The sequence below is a fragment of the Sceloporus occidentalis genome, unplaced genomic scaffold (genome assembly GCF_023333645.1).
Source record: "Sceloporus occidentalis isolate IW3139 unplaced genomic scaffold, rSceOcc1.0.p SCAF_4, whole genome shotgun sequence".
Taxonomy (NCBI): domain Eukaryota; kingdom Metazoa; phylum Chordata; class Lepidosauria; order Squamata; family Phrynosomatidae; genus Sceloporus; species Sceloporus occidentalis.
Window position 1 is genome coordinate 156983538 of NW_028316984.1, and position 15509 is coordinate 156999046.

At 39.9% G+C, this 15509-nt stretch overlaps 1 protein-coding gene across 3 annotated transcripts in view; it reads left to right on the forward strand.

Annotated features, from left to right (window-relative positions):
* The window catches only part of NUBPL (NUBP iron-sulfur cluster assembly factor, mitochondrial), an 86003-nt gene that overhangs the window by 15186 nt on the left and 55308 nt on the right, over positions 1-15509 (forward strand). For all 3 annotated transcript variants that reach the window (XM_089523547.1, XM_089523549.1, XM_089523548.1), the window contains exon 4: positions 14944-15034. In XM_089523547.1, the coding sequence (XP_089379673.1) occupies positions 14944-15034 (91 nt within the window). The remainder of the gene's footprint in view (positions 1-14943; positions 15035-15509) is intronic.

Consider the following 15509-nt stretch of genomic DNA (forward strand, 5'->3'; position numbering starts at 1 on the left):
GGTCTTCTGTTATCAGCCAATTAGTATCAAGTTTTATTGGTCATTTGTTCTCACTGAGTTAGGTAAAGCATGTAATAATCTGTTTCTTCAAGGTTACCTGTCATCCAACTGGAAATGTGATTTTATTGGTTTATTATACAATGCAGCTACTCATCCAATCACATGACAGGCCACCAATCACCATTTAACTGATCACCATTATTCTGACTACCTTCCATCAAATGATTGTATCAAGAATGACTAGGTATGACTAGACTGTTGTGCCAGTTAAGTATATCTTTTGGGTTTTTTTCCTTCCTTTGGCTAGACACTCTCTTACTTTAGCTTACATTTATACTGAGGTGTTGATTTTTGCAACATTTTTGATAAGTATATATGCAGACTTGCATCTGCCTTGGTCCAGGCCTCAGAGGGAGAGAATAACCACTGGACATTATCCCCTTTCCCACCACCATTCCTTTCTCCTTTTGTGTTGTGTCTTTTAGATTGTAAGCCTGAGGGCGGAGAACCGTCTAATGAAATATAATAATTGTATGCTACTCTGATAGCCTTTAGGGCTGAAGGGCGGGGTATAAATACAATAAATAAATAAATAAATAAATAAATAAATAAATAAATAAATAATCTTCCAGCGAAGAATGCAGTTGTGAAGCATTTTAGAGTTAAAGTGTAGTGTCCAAATGTGATGTCAGTCTCGTCCCAACAGTGGTATCACTAGGATTAGTGTCACTGTCGTGCCTCCAGAGCATCTTTGATGCTCTTGAGACATATATTTAGTTGAGATTATATTAGGCTTTCTGTGTATCAGTTTGGGAGGGGAAATAGAGATCTACAGCTTTAAGAAAGACAAGGATTGTGGGAAATCCCAGGGTCTTATACTGTCTCCCTCTAGCTAGTTTCAGTTGTGTAGTAAGATTTCAGTCAAGTCAGGCCTGGAGAGAGTATTTTCCTTTGACAAAGATAAGTCCACAGAAGAAGAAAGATAAAACCCACCAAGAAGAAAGAGCAAAGTATTTAAGAAGGACTATTGAGAAAAAGGAGATCAGTTTCATATTTTTGTGTTTATAACCAGTAAAGCTTTTGAAAACTTAAGAAATTTGTGGACAAGTCTTTTGTTCAGGCTGTGTTTCTAAGAGCCAGAGGCCTTACTACACCCAAGGTCCATAGCATTGCTCTTGGGACAAAACAATCACCCCCATGGCTGCACTCCTTACCCGCCAGAAAGTGTGTGGGATAGCCTTTATGTGAATTGAGGAGCCCACAGACATACACATGACACCACACAATTCTCTACCCCATCCCACCCACACTCCTTTTTTTGGCTTACCAAGATGCCTCTACTCACTGGGTGCCACCTTTGGGGATGCATGGCCAGTATGGTTAGGATGAGAAGAGTAGGTATGATGGATCCTTCTTCTCTTTCTCCTCCTGAGCAAGAGCAGCCGTGGTGGGAGCTGGCTAGACAAACACGATGGAGTCCAGCACAGAGGGGCCTCAGCACTTTCTGCTGGCCCAGCTGCTGCTGGCCAAGATAATGTTTCTTCGTGGCACTGTACACACCACTGCTGCTGCCTTTCTGGCAGTGTCTCCCTTCCTGAAGGTTGTTACCTGTGTTACCCAAAGAACAGATTGGGGGAGGGGGGGGGGCTGGAGGTCTCCACCAACTGTTAGCGTTACTTCAGGTTTTGGGGAAAATAACTTTTGCAAGACACTTGGGTAACCTTTGGACCATGTGCATCAGTTTATAGCAGTTGTCATGCCCTGCTTCTGCAACATGGACTCTGACTCAGGGACCTGCTGATGAACCAGAGCAGGAAGAGGTCCCAAAGCCACACGTCTCAGAGACAGACCAGAGTGCAGTACCAGCTCTGGCAGAGAGTCCTGCCCACTCAGATACAGATAAAACCTTCTTAATTCACTCAAGACCTGGACTCCCCTTCATTAGTACTAGTGTCCCAAACATCGTCATGGCAACCAGCCAAAGGCCAAGCAGACACATTAAAGGAAAGGCTTGAGAAGGTCACAGCATTTAATTAAGCAGCAGTTGATCTATAAATTTCCAGCCCTGTTCTCCAGCAGTTGTTGAAGATTATCTGCCCTAACTGGCTTCTTGTCATGTTCCTGAACTCAGTGTTTGACCTGGAGTGTGCTTATTTACCCAGGATGCCATTTACCTGCCTTGGCCACTGCTGAACTCTGAGACTTAAGGCTTGTATTTACTAAAATAAAGTAAGTGCTGAACTGTAAGCTACTCTATGACTTGGCTTGCCCATTAGCTGCTGGCTATTAGCTATGTAACAACCACCCTTTTTGGCTGGTTGCCCAGACAATGTTAGGGACACCAGTACTAATGAAGAGGACTCCAGATCTTGGGTGAATTAGGAAGGTTTTATTTAGTAAAATGTAGAATGCAATCACACACACAAGATAGCAATTCCAACAGATACAGCACACAGAACAGACTGAAATGGAAATATGGAAAGTGGGTAGCGGAGTTTTTAGGAGTGGGATTATTATTACCTGTTTGATGACCATGGAAAACTGGAGTGGCTCAGACCAGGAGATCTGAGCATGACACAGAACACACACAGAGTGCAGGGGTAAATGCTGACTGTGTGCAAGGGTTAGGTTTTGAAACATATTTATACCTTAAAAATTGACCTCAAGCAATGGGCTATCTGGTCAAATAACAATGGCTGAATGTCTTTTCCCAGCAATCTACAGTGGGATTCTAGACTGGTTGATGACTTTAATTTTAATGTGACAAGAACAGTGATTGGATCAGGATATCCCTGAGAGAGAGATTGGCTTACTACTTTGGGAAGAGATCTTTGTCTCAAGTTTTGGGCGGAAATGTAGTTTACTTGAGGAAAGGAAGGAGCACTTTAGATTTGATGGTTTTGTTTACCTGGATGTCCACATGCCTTGGGGACCCATTCCTTTTCTCCTGGGAACCTGACCTAGTATTCCTGAAAAGTTTCAATCTTTCAAAAATGTCCTATCTCCAGATATGAAAATATTAGGACCCTAATATACAGAACGGCGCATGTGTGTGTTATGCATCTGGTTCAATACACAACATGTGCCTGCATCCCATTAGTGATCCCAAAGCTTTTTTTAGTCTATCTTAATCTTCTTTGCTTCCAGAGCCAATTCCAGAATCATTTTGGTTCTTAAAATAAGAGAACTTGTAAACTTAAAAAGAGCTAGTTAGGTTTAAGCACAAGCTAGGTAGGCAGTTCTCCAAATATTTATCTTCCAAGGATAAATCACTAGAGTGACTATTTGAAGGGGCTTGATTAGCTACAAATGGAGATAAAAGAAATGAGTAATGAATCTTCATAATCAGATAAATTATGTGTTTTGTCTGAGAACAAAGAAATTTGAAAATGGAGTTGAAGTCTTTGAAATCTGGCATGAAAATGTGGCTTCCCAGTCTCTTAAATTGCTGTGTTCGTGTAGTAGACATGAAACAGCATAATCTGTCAAAGTAACTCCAGTGGGATTTTAAATAGCATTGTATGTTATAAAGAAACATGATTTTTTAAAAAGAAAGTGCTAAATGAGATGTCTGCTTTGATCTGCATGAATGCCTAAATGGTACTGTCTTCCAGTTGATATATCAAGAGGACATGAAGAAGTATTGGTGGATTGTACTATCATGAAGTCAAGTTACTTCTGTGAAGAGACCAATAGTTGTTTTATAATATAGGATGGTTTGACATAGGTATCCATATCCACAGAAATGTCCCAGTTATTCTATTCCTCTATGACTTTGATCAAACAGGATTTGAAGGTTTTTATGTACTTCACAACCTGGAAACCTGTCTCATCCTAGTGCGACTGACAAGCTCCTTTCAAATGTGTATAGCAAAGGGTAGCAATAACTCTATTACTCCTCCAGTATTTGACATCCAGTATTTGTATACAGCAGAAATATCAAAGTATGGCCCTCTTGACAATGTTAGATTGCAACTCTTATAACATCTGGCCAACATATCCAGTCGTGAAGAATGCTGGGACTTAAGAGTCAAGCAACATCTGATGTGGGGTTGCAATCCCTCCCTGAAGTTATAATATTTTCTTTTCCCCATGTTAAAGGCATAGATATTTTCGCTTTATGTAACCATTTTGTGCTTAACAGAGAAGATGGTGCTACAAGCTTTTCATACTATTTCTGCCTGAAGAAGAAAAGCTAAATAATGAAATTATTATTAATATTATTATTGTTATTAATTTATTTTATTCATTTATATCCTGTCTTTCTCTCAATAATGAGTCTCAAGGTGGCTAACAATATACATACTTGAAAATAATGCAGATTAAAATTATACAAAAGCTTCAGTAAAAGTGTACATTTAAAAGTTGTTTAAAACTATTTATAAAGTTAAACACATTAACATTTAAAACGTTAAAATTAATTAAAAGATTACATACACACCCTAAACACCCTGCAAAGGATTAAGACTCCACCCTAGTCAGTTTCTAAAAGCCTAATGGCATAAAAATGTTTTAATTTGGTGGTGGAAGGAGAGCAAGGATGGAGCCACCCTGACTTTGGAGGGAATTCCAAAGTCTGGGAGCAGTCACTGAGAAGAATGTCTCCCTTGTTTGACCAAACGAGCCTGAGATCATGGTGGGACAGAGAGAAGGGTCTCTCCAGAAGATATTAGACATTTTGGTCCTTCCTGGGCACCAGTTCACTCCATGCATCTGAGGAAGTAGACCAAGTCTACAAAAGCTTATGCTACAACTTCTTTCACACTGTTAGTCTCAAAGGTGTTACAAGATCTTTTTGCACATGGATATTCCAGACTAACAAGGCTATGTCGCTGAATTCAGTCCATTGCATCTGCCATTCTTAATGATACTCAATATTCATTATGGAAGACACCTCACAAGAAGTAGATGTACTTTATGATAGGATACAGTAGGTATCTCAGGCTTCCACGTGTTCATCATACTGGTTGGAATTTGTTTCTAGAAGAGTGTACTGCTGGTGAACATGGGATAAGCAAACACTAATGTTCAGAATTAATACATATTAGAAATGTAAGAAGAACGTGCTGGCTCAGACCAGAGGTCTATCTACTCCAGCATTCTTTTTCTCACACTTGCCAGCTAGATGAAGCTAAAAGGCTTAAAAACGTGATTACAATAATATCTTCCTTCTCATGTTCCCTAAACCTCATATTGAGAAGTATACCTCTTCTGACTTTGGAGCTAATCATAGGTGCAGTACAGACCGCCCCTTTTTGCTCCGGATTGGGGCCAGGGCAGCCTCACTGGCAGCCCTGCGGCCCCAATCTGGAGTTTTTCCGGGTCATGGAGAAGCGGCAAAATGCTGGACAAAGAAGAGGGGTCAAGAGAAGATTTTTTTCAGAATTGGGAAAACGAGAGCATGTTTAAAGTCCTAAGGAAAGGAGCCCGTAGAAAGAGTTTGGAAGAGTTCAGCAGCATAGAGAGTTCATCCAAAGAAACAGAAGGAAACACAGAATTTTTTAGTTGAAGGTTATCAGAAGATTAGTGATTCAAGACAAGTCAGGAAGAACTATCTCAGATCGGATAGTAGTGACCTTAGTACTGAAGTAATTGGTAAAGTCGATAGGGGAAAATAATGAAGAGAGGGGGGGAGAGGAAGGTTTTAGCAAGGAGTTGAAGCTGGAGAACAAATGCTGTGGGTGCCTCTCATTGGTGCAGATCAATAATTCATAGTAATTCTGTTTTGCCATAGACAGGGCACGCGAGAAGGATAAAAGGATGAATTTATAATGAATAGAATCGGCCCACTCCTGGGACTTTTTCCAGAGACTTTCGGCTGCTCGAGAGCAGGACCGGAGGAACCTAACAGTGAGAGTAAGCCAGGGCTGAGGCCTATTCGTAGAGGAAGACATGCACACAGAATCAAGGGCAAAGCTGTCAAGAGTTGAAGAAAGAGTGAAGTTAAATAAAGACATTGCTGAGTCAGCAGAGTCCCCAAGAGATAGAGATGAATCCAAAGATTGACTGAGATGGTCACAGTTAACAGACTGAAGATCACGAAAATACCGTTTAGTAGTATGACAAGGAGGTGGGATATAAGTAAGAGTAACAGAAATTAAATGATGATCAGACAATGGAAAATCAGATGCCAGGTAGTCAAAAATGACACACTTAGCAGCAAGAACTAAGTCAAGGCAGTGACCGAGAGAATGGGTTCTTACTGTCATCAAGTTAATTTTGATTTATGACTACCTTATGAATGAAAGACCTCCAAGTCATCAACAGCCCTGCTCAGGTCTTGCAAACTCAAGAGTCTATCCAGCTGTATTGTGGTCTTCCCCCTTTCCCACTGCCTTCTACCTTACCAAGCATTATTGTTTCTTCTAGTGAGTCATGTCTTTTGATAGTATGGCCAAAGTATAACAGCATGACTTTAGTTATTTTGTCTTCTAAGAAGAGTTCAGGTTTGATTTACTGTAGCATCCATTTATTTGTTTTTTAGCAGTCTGCGGCTAGAGAACTTTTCTCCAGCACAACATCTCAGATGAGTTGATTTTCTTCCTATGATCTTTTGTACTTCAGGATCTTGCCTAGTTCCTTCACAGCTGCCCTTCCTAGTCCTATTCTTCTTCCTCTGAGTCTAACCATGCTTTATGTATGATGCATTCAGCATACAAATAAAACAGATGGAGTAATAGAATACAAATACAGCCTTACTTGAACCCTTTGCCATTTAGAAAAAAATTAGTTTCTCCATATTCTGTTGTGATGTTTACTTCTTGTCCTGAATACAGATTATGCATCAGGACAGTTAAATGTAAGTGTGCAGTATGATCCCTAGTGCCTCTTCCTTTCTTGAATCCAGCTTGGACCTTTGGCATTTCTCACACAATATAGGATAAAAGTCTTGTAGAGTTTTGAACGTTATTTTGCTTGCATGGGAGATTAATGCAGTGGTCCCGAGGTTACTGCAATCCCTGGTGTCCTTTTGGGGGATTGGAATATATCTTGTTTCCAATATTGCTATATTGGAATAATATTGTTATTATATTATTTTATTTTCCATATTTGTTGACAGATTTTAGTTAGAAATAGAGGAGATTCTGTCTCTATAGCTTGAAGCAGTTTGTTGGTATGCTATCTGTTCCTGTTGATTTATTTCTCCCAAGTGCTTTGAGTGTAGCATCCATTTCACTTTCTAAAATTGGAGGTTCATCTTCATATGGTTCTTCCTTGAATTAAATTGTCACCTTTTCATCTCTTTTATATAGTTCTTCCATGTAGTCATCATCTGTTCATTTATACTTGGTCATGTAATGTGTTCCTAGATGATCATAGAGCATGGCCATTCTTAGTTTAAATTTCCTTTTGATTTCTTATATCTTTGGAAGAGGTCTCTTTGTTTTTCCATTTTTGTTGTCTTCTTCTGTTTCTCTGTATTGATTATTATATTAGTTATCCTTGTCCCTGCGCACAAGTCATTGAACAGCTGCATTCATGGTTCTGACTCTTTCTGTCACCTTTTGCTTCTCATCTGTCTTTACTTGAAAGTTTCATCTGTCATCTACTGAGATGGCTTCTTTTTGGCCGCATAATTCCCTTGTTACAACAGCTCCACTGGCTACTGGTTTGTTTCTGAGCACAATTCAAAGCGCTGGTCATGACCTATAAAGCCCTACATGGCTTAGGTTGAGACTATGAGACAAACCATATCTCCCCAAACAAACCTGCAAGGTTCCTAAGAGCGACAGGGGAAGGCTTTCTCTTAGCCCCGCCACCATCACAGGCTCACTTCTGAGAACACAAGAGAGAGCCTTTTCAGTGGCTGCTCCCACCCTCAGGAATCCTTTTCCACGAGAGGTTAGGCTGGTCCCCTCCCTGCTTTCCTTATGCTGGCAAAGACATCTTTATTCAAACAGGCATTTAATATATAATTATTTCAGGGAGGCTTTTATACAGAGTGTGTGCTTTAGTTATGTTTTCAATTTTTGTATGTTTTATGTAATTATATACTGTTTTAAGATAGTTGATTTTAACTGTTTTAAAATTTGTATTGTAAAGATTTTTAAAAGTTTTGTCTCTGAGCCGCCTTGCCTCCCTTTCTGGGAGAAAGGCAGCATAGGAATTAAATAAATAAATAAAATATTGTATTGTAGCATCCTTTCCTGTCAGTGTCCATGGCTTCAGTCCAGAGTTGTTCTGGCTCTGTTCAGCTAGACTTAAATCTATTTTTTACATTATCTTTCAATTCTACAGTGGCATTCTTCAAGTTATATTTTGGCACAATGATTGGATTAGTGTTCTTCTTCAGCTTTACTTTAATTTTTGATATTAGCCTTGTATGGTCTGTGCCACATTTGCTCTCAGTCTTGTTTTTGCAGGCATAATGGATTTTCTCGCTTGTTGAAACAGCTTCAATGGCTACTGGATCATTTCCAGACAGAATTCAAAGTGCTGATTGTGACCTATAAAGCCCTATATGGCTTAGGTCCCGACTAATTGAAAGACCATGCCTCCCCTTACAAACCTGCATTGGCCATCAAAAGATGTTCATGTATTCAGTCACCTCTCTGGTTATGTTAAGAATGTGTTTTAGATGAACTAACTGCTGACTTTGCAAACTCAATGAGTCACTCTCCTGATTAATTTCTTGGTCCTAGACCAATTTTTCTTACAATCTTTGATTTTGCTCTGTTTCCTATTTTTTGCATTCCAATCACCTATGATTCACAAGGAGACGTATTTTGGTGTGTGATAAGTTTCCAGCATAGAATCTTTCCATTCCTTTTTCTGCCTCTGTAACTAGAGCATAAACTTGGATTATAGTTATATTGATGAGTGTTCCCTGAAGTCTTACTGATGTTATTCAGTCAGACTTTGCCTTATACAGTGGACCCTTGTTATACGCTGGGGTTTGGTTCCAAGATCTCCCGTGTATAACAAAATCCGTGTATGCTCAAGTCCCATTAAATATAATGACATAGTAAAATGGTGTCCCTTATAAAAATGGAAAATCAAGGAAAATTTATACTTTTTTGAAATATCTTCAAACCGTGTATGCTTAAATCCGTGTATAAAAAATCTGTGTATAAGAAGGGCCGACTGTATTCTTTGACTACTTTGCTGCATCTGCCCTCACTATTAATGCCATCCTAATTCTTCTTAGATTTTCATTTCTGGAGTAAAACACTGGGTAAATTATCTGACTCAAAATGTCCCATCTGTCCAGTTTAGCTCGCTTACTCCAAGTGTTGGCAGCACTTATATGTTCCATTTCTTCTTTTACTCTGTCTACCTTCCTCTGATTCATGCTTCTCACATTCCATGCTCCTTTACTATGCTTTGTCGAGCTTTGGACTTTCCTTTTGCCTCTAAGCACATCAGCAGCTGGAGTCTACTGGCGCCATTCGCCACAGCACTTGTTGTAGCTGACCTTTCCTGTATTCAAGTAGCTTGTTGAGTACAATCTGACTTGGGAGTGCCATACTCTGGCACTATCTCCTGTTTAATTTTGGATTGCTTCATCATAGAGTTTTCACGGTAAAAATAATTCAAAAGGGGTGTACTATGCCTTCTTCTGCACAGTACTAACAAGCGTTAGCTACAGTGCCACTGCCACCTCTGAGAAGTCCTCTGCCAGTGTCACCCCCAACTACTGTTGCCACCCAGTAGCTGTTTGGCACATGCAGGCCCGGTACAGACTGCCGGTTTGCGGCGGCCTGGAGCCAATACTAGAGTTGCAGAGCACACAGCATCCACACGCTCCAGAACCCTAGAACATATGGACAATGCCATACGGGGCACGCATACATGACACAAGTGTGGCGCTGTGTCCGCACCTCTGGGCGCCACACTTGCGTCATGGATTCACCGAGGTGCGCCAATGGCGCACTGATTATGGCGTCCCTGCACACCAACAAGAACCCAGTTTTTCCAGGTTCTTTTTGGCCTGGAGGGACGCCGTGAGGTTTGACTGCTGCAGCGTCCTTCCAGAGGAAAACTGGGCACCTCCAGCCAGCCCCTTTGAGGCAGTCTGGAGAGTCCCATAGTCTGGCTTCTCAGCAAAAGCCTGTTTGGGAGACTCTACCAGCAGCAGAGCCTCTTACCTCACATGAACATGTAATCCCACAGCTGCAGAAAGATATTGGCATTGGTGAGTACAGCAAACGTACTAAAAGTAATTTCAAAGCCTAAATTAAAGAGATAGGTCTTAGCACTTTTTTTGAAAGTCAAGAGAGTGGGAGCGAATTATAATTTCAGAGAAGGCATTCCACACTTTGAGCAACCCAGGAGAGCCTTTTCATGTGCTCCCCTAGACTCCTTGCAGTTAAGCATAATTCCTGTGGTTTAGAAAAAGAATCTTTCCTGGAATCTTACATTGCCCTTCATACCCATACCTTGCCATGTTTGCAGTCTTATAATTGCAAGAATAATGCACAGATGTGGCCCCTTGAATTTAAAAAATTTCATTGGTTGCCTATATGCTTCCACTCTGAATTCAAGGTGCCTGTAATGGCATTTAACCCCTAAATGGCTTGGGACCTTGATACTTGAGGCATCCTACATATGTAAGAGGTCTGCTTAGAGGGGTGCTCTTCTGTGTCCCATATGTGAAGGCAATATGCTCTCAGAGGACATAGGAAAGGTATTATTTGGTGTTACACCCAGTTATGGAATACTTTTCCTTTGGAGGCCTAATTGGCACCTATACTGCTGTCATTCTGGTGCCAAGTGAAAGCATGATCTTTTCCAAAAGATCTTTGGGACTTGTTTTATACAGATCCACACATGTGCATGGCTTTGAATTGTTTTAAAGAATTTTGACTGGTTTTAATCTGAACCCTTTTAACTTGTTTAGTATATTTTTAGTCTTTTAAAATCATTTTATTTACATTGTTTTAAACTGGTATTGTATGCTGGCCTAAGACTTTTAGATAGAGGGCAGGATATAAGTATTTTGATTACTAAATACAGTAAATATTCCAGGGGGTGCCCTCACTGCCATCCAGGCTTTATGAACAATTTAGTAGGCGCAGAGGCAGGAAAGACTCACTTCACAAGTTCAGTTCCATTTTTTTTAACACAGGATGCATTCCACCATGCCTAAGTGGTGGTGCTTTTTCAAGTAGACTTAAATGTTCGTACTACGGGTAGTGAAAAATGTCATCCAGGGAGATTTGGATAAGCTAGTCTGTGAAGGGTGGAATAGTACCACTTAAGCTGTTTTATTTGTTGTTTTTATTATTCTGGATCAGAAGTTTTCTTATGTGGGAAAAATAGCCTGTCATTTTTTTCCCTGCGGAAACTGTCATAATTATAAATTGCAAAGAGCCTGACTTACTTTAATCATTTCTTAGTTGGGCTGAATTGTGATTCCAGTATGATATCGAGTGCCTTTATTCTGGCTCCAAATATGTTAGTCATTTGTTGTTCTGAGTAACTTTTTGTCTCCTCATGATTGCAGAAAAGAAATAAGGTATATGGAATAATATTCATGTGTAGAATATATTCCTGTTGTAGAATCATGTTTTGTGGTTTCATGCAGAATCTGGATTCTTTTCACATTCCCCAGCTCAGGTTAAAGACAATCCTGGTGAAAACAGTGCTGTAAGAAATTATTAAGAATCTCAGCTTTCAGGTTCATTTACAATTACTGTACTTGTCATCCTGATTACCTGACTTCCTCTTAAACACCCAAGAAGAAGAATTAATAGTCATTTGCTTTCCTGTTGAACCACTCTTATAGTTAGAAAGTATTCTTAACATTTTATCTCCGTATATTTTACCTGCACCTCTTTTCCTGCAATTTATTGCCTACTCTCCAACAGTATGTAGTAGTTGAGAGCAATTACACTCCATCATTCTGTCTGCTGCTTCTTCTTTAAAAACCTTATAAATGTGTAATGTTTGAAGGGACCTGACGGTAATCATATCAGCACCCTTTAATAGAATAGCCCACGTCTCTAGGAAGCTCAGAGTTGCAAACAGAGATCAGGGACAACTAATGTGTTCTTTGCCTGCAGGGTAAAGATGTACAGTAAGTTGTGAAGACAAGTAAACTGCAAAATTCTGTAGGGCAAATTCAGAAATGTCCCTGTCTTCCCATCTCTTTGTATTCCCAGTTACAAAACTGGCTGGATGTTGGCATGAATATGACTCATTAAGATCAATGTTCCTATAAGATGATTTTGAGGATTGTCACCATATTTCAGCATAAAGACTTAAAACAGAAGTACTAAAATTAAACTGATGAGCTTTCATTAGCACAGCCTGGTTATTCTGAATTTGGGCTTGATTGAGAATATATATTTTTTCACTGTAGATAGTATTTGTCACTGATTCAGTGTAAGGGAGCCCTGGTGGTGCAGTGGTTAAATGCCTGCACTGCAGCCACAAGGTTGTGAGTTCAATCCCAGGCAGGGCTTCAAGGTTCACTCAGCCTTGCATCCTTCTGTAGGACACTAAAATGAGTACCCAGCTTGTTGGGGGCAATTAGCTTACACATTGCAAATCGCTTAGGGAGTGCTTAAGTGCACTGATAAGAAATGCACTTGCTATTGCTATTTAGTATAAATACTTCCCAGTTATGCTAGCCTGTTACTGGTGGTTCTAATTTAGTATTACTGGGTAGGTTGTGCTGATTGTATCTTACATATGTTAGACTTCTGCATGATATTTGGCCTCTGTGTGAAATGTGATATGTGTAGTCTGGCACTTTGACACTATTGTTTCAAACTCTTTATCTCTTTTTGTAAAGCATGTATATTTGTGTTTGAGGGCCTAAATACCCTAAAGGTACCTGTCTGTTCCTATCTGATCTTGAAAGCTAAGCAGGGCTCACCCTGCTTAGTACTTGGGTGGGAGACCAACAATGAATATCTGGTGCTATAAGTGATATTTCAGAAGAAGGAACTGGAAAAACCACCTCTGAGTATTCCTTGCCTAAGAAAATACTGTGAAATTCATGGGGTCACCATGGGTTGACAGGTGACCTGAAGACACACACACACTCTTATCCCCATTGTTAGTACACCTTGCATACCCCACGTAGCATTTGGAATCTTCATATTTTCATATCTGGACCCAGCATGTTCTTAAGACCTTTGGAACACCAGGTGGATATCCAATAAGAAAGGAGTGCACACCTGAGGTCATGTGCAAGACCAGGTAATGCTACAATTAAAGCTAAATGGGTGTGCTGATTCCTCCTTTCTCCCTCAGGCCCTCTGCATATCCTATTGAATTGAGAGTCAAAGGAGGACTCATTGCACCAAAACAGTAAGCCAACGCTTTCTACCTACCCCATGCTATGCTCCCAGACAACTTTCTTATCTCTTCACTCTGGGATTGTGCTAATCCAATCACTGTTTTTGTTACCCTAAAGTAAGGCTAAAGTATCTCTGCAGTCTTTTTTGGGCCTTCATGTTTTTAATAATCTAGATGAAGTGAGGGCATGTGCCAAGGATTAGTATACATTTCGAAATATACACTGTATACATGCTTTAATATATTTTTATTTAGGTCAAATGCAACCAGATCAGTGTGCTTCAGAAAGCATACTAAATTAAATCCTTGAGTATCTTTACCAACAAGAAATGGATTGTTCATTGGAATACTATGGCAGGGATGGGCAACTTCAGAGGGATGGGAGACAATTTTTGCACCCATGCCATCCTAACACGCTACACTTGTGCATCGACAGCACACCAAAAATGACATCTTGCTTCCAAATATTGTTTATGCTGATTTTCATCTAGTTTTGGGATGGGCATTGTAGCTTCTTATGGATTTTAGGGACTTCTGCATGCTAAACAATTGGGATTTGATGTGGTTTGGGGTAAAAAAAAATATTCCATTACTATTTCAAAATGGCTTTTTTTGGTGGGGGGTGTCAGGAGGCATAAAGTGTTTCCTGATAGTTCAGAGCCCATGTTCTCCATTTTATCTTTTGTTGTGTGTCTTCAAGTTGTTTTAGACTTATGGCAATTCTATCATGGGGTTTTCTTGACAAGATTTATTCAGACGGAATTTGCCATTTTCCTTCCTCAGAGGCTGAAAGAGTGTGACTTGCCCAAAGTCACTCCACTGCTTCCGGTGCTGAGCGAGGATTTGAATACTGGCCTTTGGAGTTATATACAGTGTTGCGCTAGCCCTACAATTTTTTTTCTGTTTATATTTTAGGTCACAATCTTGTTGGAATATTACACTTGTTCAGTTAAATTGTGCCCGTGGCTGTATTCTTATTTTTTAATACTTGCTTAAGAAAGTATCCATTGCCCCGTGATGTGAGCAGTTCCTTATTCACCTGTAGTGCAATTGGTTGGCATATAGGATGGGCCAGCATACATAAACAGCTTCTCTACTCTCCTTCTCCAGGAAATAAAACCGTAATAATCACTGCAATGTATCTCACACAGGGTTTCACTCTTATACTGAAATTTCTTTAACACATGCTGGCCCTATCACAGGGTTTCATGGCAAGATTTTATTCAGCAGATGTTTGCCATTGCTTTAAGACTGAGAATGTGTGTCTCGCTCAAGTTCCCCCACTGAGGTTCCATGATTAGGTGGCATTCAAACCCTGGTCTCCTGGAATCTTAGCCCAACACTTGAATGGCTACACCACACAGGTTCTTGAAATCTCTACATAAAACTATGTTTTGTTTATTTATTTTAATCCAGTTTGAGACATGGTTTCTTCCATTCAGCTACTGGATCTTAGTGTATTAAATAAGAATGCCTAGATTAGTGAGCACTCTTGAGTTCATGTAATATTTTGGGCAGTTGAGTGTAATGCTTCATATGCTTAAAGTACCACACTATGTGATTTATAACAACCCAAATCTATAACTAAATTTTTTCTTTCCCATTTTTAAAGCAAATTTATTTTTAATATTACTAAGTTTGTGCACACATGAATATTTGAAGAATAATGTCATGATGGATGCTTTGTTTCCACAGACGAAAGCAGTTGGCTTGCTTGATGCAGATGTGTATGGGCCTTCCATACCGAAAATGATGAACCTGAAAGGAAGTCCAGAAGTGACACCAAGTAATGGATATTACTCTTTTAATAATTGGGGGTAGGGAGAGATGTTTCATGGGGTACAATTTGATAATGAATTCTTGAGATGCACTTGTTCAGAACAGTAAGAGTTATTTGAGCAAATGACCTCAATTAAATGGTTTAGTTAACACTTCGATTGTCTACTGTCATGCATTGTAGATAGAGCTGTTTTTTTGGCAACTTCAGTTAGTTCAGAATGCAACTGTTTTGTCATGACTGGAAAAACTGGAAGTTCAGATCTGCCCCAAGTTAAGTTCTAATATGGCCTGCAAGATATCTTTTGCCTCGATACTTTATGCAATTGTCCAAGGAAACTGCCAAAAGAGGGCAGAAAGATAGCTCTGTCTCTGTTCAGGTATCCTGCTTCGCTTCTTTGTGGGGAAGGCAAAATCTCTCTCTCTCTTTTGTGTTCAGCATGGAAATGCAGCAGGCAGGTAAAAGCCCAACAGGTGTCTCCACT